This window comes from Alligator sinensis, unplaced genomic scaffold (assembly GCF_000455745.1).
Source record: "Alligator sinensis unplaced genomic scaffold, ASM45574v1 scaffold1332_1, whole genome shotgun sequence".
NCBI lineage: Eukaryota > Metazoa > Chordata > Crocodylia > Alligatoridae > Alligator > Alligator sinensis.
The window spans coordinates 226,451-234,563 of record NW_005842965.1 but is presented as its reverse complement, the minus strand read 5'-3'; the positions used below and the strand labels follow the sequence as shown (position 1 = coordinate 234,563).

Below are 8,113 nucleotides of genomic sequence, written 5' to 3'. Positions count from 1 at the left end.
CCTGATGCTTCCCCAGGAAACACGCAGGGGTCACCTGCGTCTCGAGCTCGCCAGGGCTCCCCCCACCCCGGGCAAGGCTGCCACGGGCCAGGTCTCCGGCAGGGGGTGCTGCCGGGCTAGGGAAGCCCCCACCCCAGATCTGGGGGACACCCCCCCAGCCACGGATCCAAGTCAGATCACAAGGCTCAAATGGGACCCAGGCATCCGGCCGCCTGCGCGCGCCCCATGCTGAGGGGGCGAAGGGCCATGCCCAAGGCTGCTCCACCAGTCGGTGGCGGGGGGGGGACCCCCACCAACACACACTCACCTTGGAGAAGCTGAAGCTCCTGCTAAACCACCTCCAAGCCATAGCTGCTCTGATCCCCCCAGCCCCCCGATACCCACGGAGCAGGACCCTGCCAGCACCCGAGCTCCCGCCTCGACTGGCGCGTGGCAGGCGAGCGGGCGGACGTCCCCCCCTTCACCCAGTCCGCCCGCGGGGAAGTCAGGCAGGCATCAGCTGACGGGACCTTGTCATGGAGCCGCTCACGGGGCAGGGAGGGGCACAAAGGGCCTTTCACGGACCCAGGCCTGCCCCCCGGGTCTGGGGAAACTGAGGCAGGCCCCAAGCAACCTCCCTGCAGAGCCTCAGAGCATCCCCCACGTGCTGGAGAGGGCAGGATTGGACCCAGGGTGCCAGGCTGGGGAGGTCACATGGACACAGAATTGGGGCCAACCCCCCCCACCCAGTCTGGCCGTCCACCCTGTGTCCGTGCCAGTGCCAGGACTCAGCCCCACAGGGTCCTGGCTGGAGGCTCTTGCCCCTCACCCACTCTGTCTTGGAGGCGGGGGGGGACAGGCAGGGACCCCACCCCCAACGCAACCCCCATACTCACCGGGGCGTCTACATGCTTGGGGGTGCTGTCCCCGTTGGCCGTCTACAGGGAGACGGAGAGGAGCGGGGTAAAGCTCTGGGCTGGATGTGACCCTTCCCCTGCACCCCGAGACCCCCTGGCTCTGCAGGGACCGGCCCCAGGGAGCAGCGATTACCCCCCCACGCACACCCCCACCATCCCAGTCCAGCTCCAGCTGCAGAGGCTAACATCCCACTCGTGCTCATCTGCATATATGCAAATGAGCAGGGATATTTTCCCCCAGGACAAATAAGGGCCATAATGACCCTTAATGACCCCGCAGCGCAGAGGTTTTGGCTGCACAGGATTGACAGGCAGCTAATGAGGGTGATAACGAGGTCGTTAAGATGCAGGGGGGGGGTCTCGTTGGGGGGGTGCACACATGCACACACGCGTGCACATGCACACATACACAGGGAGGGCCCTCGGCAGGCAGGATCGTGGGAACCGTCCCAGGGCGGTGCTGGCCGCGTGCCACGGTGCTCAGCGCCAGGCCGGGGCCGCGCCCGGGGCTGTTTGCTGGGAACACAAACACACACAGCACCGCAACACACACGGGGGGACGCAGGGCGCCCCGCCACACACACACACACACACACACACACACACACACACACACACACAGCACCGTGGCATGGGGGCATGGTTTGCACAACATGCACACACCCAGCACCAAAAGCACCACAACACACACCCTGCCACACACACACAGAGCACCGCAACATGTATACACAGCTCACCACAATGTACACAAACCCAGCACCACAGAGACACAGAGCACCACAACACACACACGGGGTCTGCAAGGCACCACAACGCACCCTGCCACACACACTCACAGCACCGCAGCATATATACACAGCCCACCACTACATGGACACACCCAACACCGCGGATACAGAGCACCACAACGCACGCCCCGACACACACACTGCACTGCAACATGTACACACAGCCCACCACAACACACACCCAGCACAGCAGACACACAGCACCATAACACACACACAGCATACACAGTGCTGCAACATGTGTGTGGCGGAACATGTGTCGTGGTGCTCTGTGTCTCTGCAGTGCCGGGTGTGTGTATGTTGTGGTGGGCTGTGTGTACATGTTACGGTGTTGTGTGTAGGGGTGGGGGGCATGTGTTGTGGTATGTGCATACACAGTCCAACACAACATACACAAACCCAGCGCTGTGGAGACTCAGCACCACAACACACACCCCGCCACACAGCATCACAACATGTATACACAGCCCACAACATATGCACACTCGGCACCACAAATACACAGAGCACCACAACACTCGCCCTGCCACACACACGCGCAACCCCACAACATAGACACCCAGCACCATGTATACACAGCGCTGCAACACACGCCCCACCACACAGAGACATACACACCCCCACCACAACACTCACAGAGCCCACCACCCTGGATACACAGAGCACCACAACATCCCCCCCCCCCCCCCCCCCCCCCCCCCCGCCACATATGGACACAGCCATAACACAGGCACTGGACAACATGCCCCCCACCGCGCACACACGTCACTGCAGCATGCACCCTGGCATGGTGCCCACAGCCCCCAGACTCCTCAGTGGGACCCAGTGGCCCCCCACACCCAGCTGAGGACCACCCCGCCACCACCCCCAGAGGGGCTCAGGGCCCATGTGGGCACGTGGTGGGTGCACGGGTCCTAGCTGCAGTGCCCGTCACCCTGGTGTCTGGGCTCCAAAGCTTAGGGTGCTGGGGGCACGATACCCCCGGGGCCCAGCCAGGCTGGACCCGTGGCCGGGCCAGCCTCCCCACCCCCCGCGGCGCCTGTGCCAGCTGCAGTAACGGTCCCATGGGGCGGCGGCAGCTTTTCAGGGGAGATAAGTGCCCACGGCGTGCCTGGCACCTACCCCGGGGCCGGGAGATTAGCCACCGTTGGCTGTGGGTGGCTGGATAACTGATAGCAAACAGCCCCTCTGCTAGCGCCCTCCGCTAGCAGCCTTGGTCATGTCCCTTAGCCTCTCTAAGGGACATGACCAAGTGGAGGGAAGTGACACGCGCGTGCATACATGGAAGGGCACAGGCACTCAGAGCAGGGCAGAGGAGAGGCCTCCAACCCCACTGCCCAGGTAGGGAAACTGAGGTACAAACAGCAAAGCGACCTGCCCGAGGCCTCATTGGCCATCAGTAGTGGAGCAGGGACCTGGACCCAGGACCCCGCTCCCTGCCTGGGCCATAGGTAGGGGGACACCACCACCATGGGGGCAAGCGGGGGAGGAAGGAGAGATGCAAACAGACCCCCCCCCACCCCAGCCCCGTACCGTGGCCCTCACACCGCGCCCAGGCTCACTTACCGGCTCATGGGTGACGGGCGGCGAGCAAGGCGTGGCAGCCTAGGAGCAAACACGGAGAGGGCTGGCATTAGCAGTGCTGAGTCTGCCCTCGTCGGAGGCCCCCCCCCCGGCCGCCGCCCTGAGGGTCTCACCAGGGCGAAGGGGGAAAGAAGAGGAGCCTTCCTGACCCCTGGCCGCGAGGGGCCCAGGAGCATGCGGGTGCGGTTCACATCCCCGCCGGGCCGCAGCGGCAGGCAGGGACAGGGCCACAGACAGCCAGCCCCAAGCCAGCGGGCACACGAGCGTGGTCTGCCCCTAGCCACAGCTGGCCGACTCCCGGCCACAGCTGGCCAAGGCCAAACAGCACTCGGAGACGCCCCACGAGGATGTCTCGGACCCCCGGAGCCGGGGCCACAGCCAGGTCCCCAGCACCGGGGGGCCAAGACCTACCCCAGCTTCATTAGCTGCAGCTTGTTATCTGACAGCCCCCCCCCCTCCCCGAGCCGGGACTTTCTCCCTGGGTTTTTTTAATGCACTTTTAATGGAGAAACGCGACCATATAAGGCGGCTCGGCCTCCCCGCGGGGCTGGCGCGGGGCCACGGCGCGCCTGGAATGTGCCTCTCGTCGGCCGGAGGGGCTGGGACGCGGGTCCACGCACCCACCCCGGCCCCAGGGAGGGAGGCCCCGGCCGGGGGGGCTGGGAGTCACGCTGCGGGGGGTTGAGACCGGACACAGCTCGGGACAGGAGGGGGCAGCTCCTGTCTCAAGGTGTTGGGGGAGGGCAGGACCTGCAGCGCCCCCTAGTGGGGGCCGGCAAGGGGCGCTCCATGAGGTCACCGTGGTGATGTCATCAGGACGGGGCGATGACATCACAGCTTTCCCATGGAAGGAAACAGCCCACAGTGTCCCTGTCCAGGATTTGAACCCGGGGCCCAAGGCAGGAGGGGACCCTGTGGGCTTTGCAGCCCCCACCCCAGACTCTGCCCCCGCAGGTGGGCGGGAGTGGGGAGACCTGGGCATCCACCCCTTCCTCTGCCACAGGCTCACCAAGCGGCCTTAGGTGTGCCTCTTAGCCTCAGTTTGCCCCTTCTGTGAAATGGAAGGGGCCAGGATGGCGACTGCATGGGAGCACAGAGTGAGGGGAGCACAGAGATGCCCCAGCTGGGGGGACAAGGGGGGTCATCAATCCCGCAGCCTTCCTCCCCAGGGGAGAACCAGTTGGGTGCAGCAGCTCCCTCGGGCCAGCTAAGAGACAGGACCAGGGATGCAAGGCAGGGCAGTAGCAGAGCCCCCAGCTGCTCTGTCTCCGTCTGAACCCGCCCAGACAAACCCGTCTGTGACCTCGGAGCCGCACGACACTGTCGCCCCAACGCAGCCCCGGGCATCGCCCCCAACCCTGCCCCCGGGATACAGGGGGCTGTGGCCCAACGTCCTGCTGCTGCCAGAGGGGTTGGTGGGCACTGGGGAGAACCCAGGCCCAGGCCGTGCCCCGCTGTAGAAGGAGGGGAAACCCCCCCAGCTGGACCAAGCTGAGCAGGGGGCAAATCCGTGCCTGCCCCCCAAGGCACCGTGAGCGGGGGGCAAGAGCCTGCAGCCAGGAGCCTGCAGGGTTCAGCCGGGCGGTGCCAGGCAAACTCATGACTTGGGGCTCAGTCATGCGCCCGGGCTGGGCTGGGCTGGGCCAGGACCTCTCAGACAGGGATGGCGTGCTCTCTCCCCATGCCTCGGTTTCCCTCCCCGGCCACACCCATTGCGCAAGCTCCATGCAACCCCCACCCCGCACCTTCGGGGACCCCAGCTGTGCCTGCAGGAGCCCGAATCCCTTTGCAAGGCAGCCTCCAGCCTCAAGCAGGTCCCCTGAGGCAGGGGGCACTGGGGCATGGGAGCTGGCACCGGACCCGGCTCCAGGGCACCATGCAGAGAGGTCGCGGGCGCGCCGAACGGACCGCTGGGGACCCCAGCTCGCGGCTCACGCGGCCGGCGCACGAGGAGCGCAGGAAGGAAGGAAGGAAGGAAGGAAGCTGACAGGCTGTGGTGTGAGTCGGAGGGGCCGGGAAAGGCCCGGGCGGCACCAGGACCCCCCCTCCCACCTTGGCGCAGAGCCCCCCTGCAGGGGCAGGAGAAGCCCCCCAGCCCGGGGGTCCAGGGCCTGCATTGCCTCCAGCGCCTGCAGGGGCGAGACCCGGCAGCTGGGGCCAAGGCCACCCTGGGCATCCGGACCCTCAAGCCAACTCACAGGTCCCGCAGCTGCCCCCGCCCTGAGCCCGCAAGGGGTTGGCAGCAGGGGAAGAACCCGGGAGTCCGGGTCCGGATTAGGGGCTGCGATCAAGCCTGGACGCCGAGAGGGGAGCGCGGAGACCTGCGTGGACCAGCCCATGCACAGGTACACACATGCACACACTACACACTGCACACACTTATGTACATGCACGCATGCACATACATCTGCACACTGGTATGTACATGCGTGCATGTGCATGCATACAGACATGTGCACACACATGCATGCTGGTATGTACATGCATACACAAATTTGCATGCGCACGTGCACACTGGCATGGACATGCATGCACTTACACACATGTACATGCACAGTGCCCCATTCCATGGCAGATGGAAAGCACGTGCACACATGTATGTGCCCACATGTGCGCACTGGAGGTGACAGGACAGGAGCAGCTCCCTCTGCCCCGCTCCGTGCCAGCCCCATGCCAGTCAGACACCCCCAAGGACACGGGAGAGACCTTGCCCAGCCCGTGCTCCCTGCCAGCCCAGAGCCAGGGGCAGCCCCGGTCGCACCAGCCTGGCCCCGGCCCCGCACCCACGGGAGGGCACCGTGCCCAGCGATGCCAGCCCAAGGCTGCCTGCTCTGCGCCGGAGGGAAGCAGGGAGGGAGGCGCCACCGGGGCTGGGCCAAGCTGCCTGCAGGGCCTAAAAAGGCAACGATTCCCCGGCTCTGGCTCCGGCCCCAGCCCTCGCCCGGCCGCCGGTTCGAGGCCAGGCCCCACGCCATCGTGCCGGGGCCCGGGGTGCCCTCCTCCACACCCAGAAGGGAGTGAGGGTCCAGGCAGGGCACGACTTCCCAAGGGGAGCCTTCAACGCCGCCTCGACGTTGGCCTTGACCGAGCAGGTGCTGCGGCCAAAGCAGGAAGTTCCACCTCCGGGAGGCGGGACTTCCTGAAGTGCCCCTTGGCCTGGGACCCGGTCCCGGGACAGCCGAAGACGCCCCAGCCTGGAGCACCCTGGGCCGGGGACGTGCCAGCGACACCCAAACCCGGCACGGGACAAGAGCATCGTCCCCGCCCGGCCACCATCCCAGTTCTCCCAGTCCCGATGCAAAACCAGAGCCTTCACCGGCAACGCGGTGCCCCGGGCGGACGCTGCAGCCACATCCCGACCAGGCCGTGGGGTTCTGTCCCAAACCTGGGACCCTCCCAACCCCCACGTCCGCCAGCAGAGACCCCGGGGCAGGCACCCAGACCAGCCCAGGGACCCTGCATCGGCCCCGGGCAGCTCCCGCACGCGGGGCTGGGGCCAGAGCTGCCCCCGAGCCGTGACTCAGTGCTGCCGCGTGGGGGTGACAACGCCGTCCCGGGGGTCCCCGCCCAGCAGCGAGCGGCTGAGTCACGGGGGCCCCGATCCTTGACCAACGCCAGGGACAACGCCCGGTGCTGACGGGGGGAGCAGCTACGAGCGGGGTGGGGGACGTGGCTCCGGCTGCCTTTGCCTTTATTAGGAGACGCCGCCGGGGCCTTGAGTCCGGAGCCGCCCCCAGCCGGGGGCGGGGGGACGTCAACACATGGGGCCGCGGCGTTGGAGCTGCCCAAGCCCCCTTCGGCCTCCCCACCCCAGCCACAGCTGCATGCACTCCCTTCACACCCCCAGCAAATGGGGACAGTGCCCTGCGGGTCGGGGCTGAGACCCTCCCAACTCATTGCATGCCTGGAGGCCGCTCCCTTGCCCTGGGGGGGGGCCACAGCTGCAGCTCCCCATGCCCCCGGGGCTGCTTTCCTGCCTCTTCCTCCAGGAACAGGGCAGAAAACAGCTGCGCGGAGCTGGCCCTGGACCCCGGCCGGGCCTGGCCCTGCCCTTCCCTGCTCCTGGGGGGGCCCAGCAAGCAGCTCCTGGCACCAGGCACTCATTAACCCGGGTGAGCTATTGCTGCCCCCACCAAGCTGGGAGAGGCGGGCGCCCCCCAGGTGGGGGGCATGGGGCCACGGCTTAACCCTTAGCTGGCCCCCGGCATGGGGGGGACCAGACCCACCAATTGGATGATGTCAGGGAGGGGGGTGGGAGCTGGAGGGGGGCAAAGGTCTGGGAAAAACACTGTTGCTTCCGAGGGATTTCCGCTCCCCCGGCTCAGAGCAGCCCCTGGGGGCCGTGCACACGCGTGTGCATGTGTGCATGCATGCACGCACATATGCGGCGCCTACTCCCCGGGGTGCACCGAGGCACCGGCAGGGGCAGAGGCACAGCCCCACTGTCCTCCCCCCCACTCTCCCAGTGCCAGCTGCACCCGCCTGCTGGCAACGGGGCCCCCCACCCTCCCCAGCCCAGACCCCATGGTGAGGGGCACCCTGGAGGGACACCCGCCTCACCAAGGCCACGGAAGATGCTGGCAGCAGGGCGGCCCTGAGCCCCGCCAGCCCACATCCAGGTACTGCCGGAGGGGTTTGGGCACCCTCCTGGCCAAACAGGCCTCTCCCTGCTGCCGACGCAGCCCCCCTGCCCCGCGACACTGCCCCCCGCCACCGCGGCCTCCGACCTGCTTCATGACACTGGCGAAGTCCATGGGGCTCTAGCGCCCGCAGCCGGGCAGCTCCATGCGACGAGGCCGGGGCGTGGGAGCGGCGGGGGGGGGGGCGGGCGGGGGGGGGGGGGGC

General features: G+C 67.1%; 1 protein-coding gene across 1 annotated transcript in view; it reads right to left on the bottom strand.

The window, feature by feature from the left end:
* The window catches only part of TNS1 (tensin 1), a 52,239-nt gene extending 44,137 nt beyond the window's left edge, over window positions 1–8,102 (bottom strand). The window contains exons 1-5 of the mRNA XM_025192742.1: window positions 7,996–8,102; window positions 3,251–3,289; window positions 2,321–2,333; window positions 1,306–1,628; window positions 876–917 (exon numbers count right to left, since the gene is read on the bottom strand). Of these exons, the coding sequence (XP_025048527.1) occupies window positions 876–917; window positions 1,306–1,628; window positions 2,321–2,333; window positions 3,251–3,289; window positions 7,996–8,022 (444 nt within the window). The 5' untranslated portion in view covers window positions 8,023–8,102. The remainder of the gene's footprint in view (window positions 1–875; window positions 918–1,305; window positions 1,629–2,320; window positions 2,334–3,250; window positions 3,290–7,995) is intronic.
* Window positions 8,103–8,113: the final 11 nt, after the last annotated feature.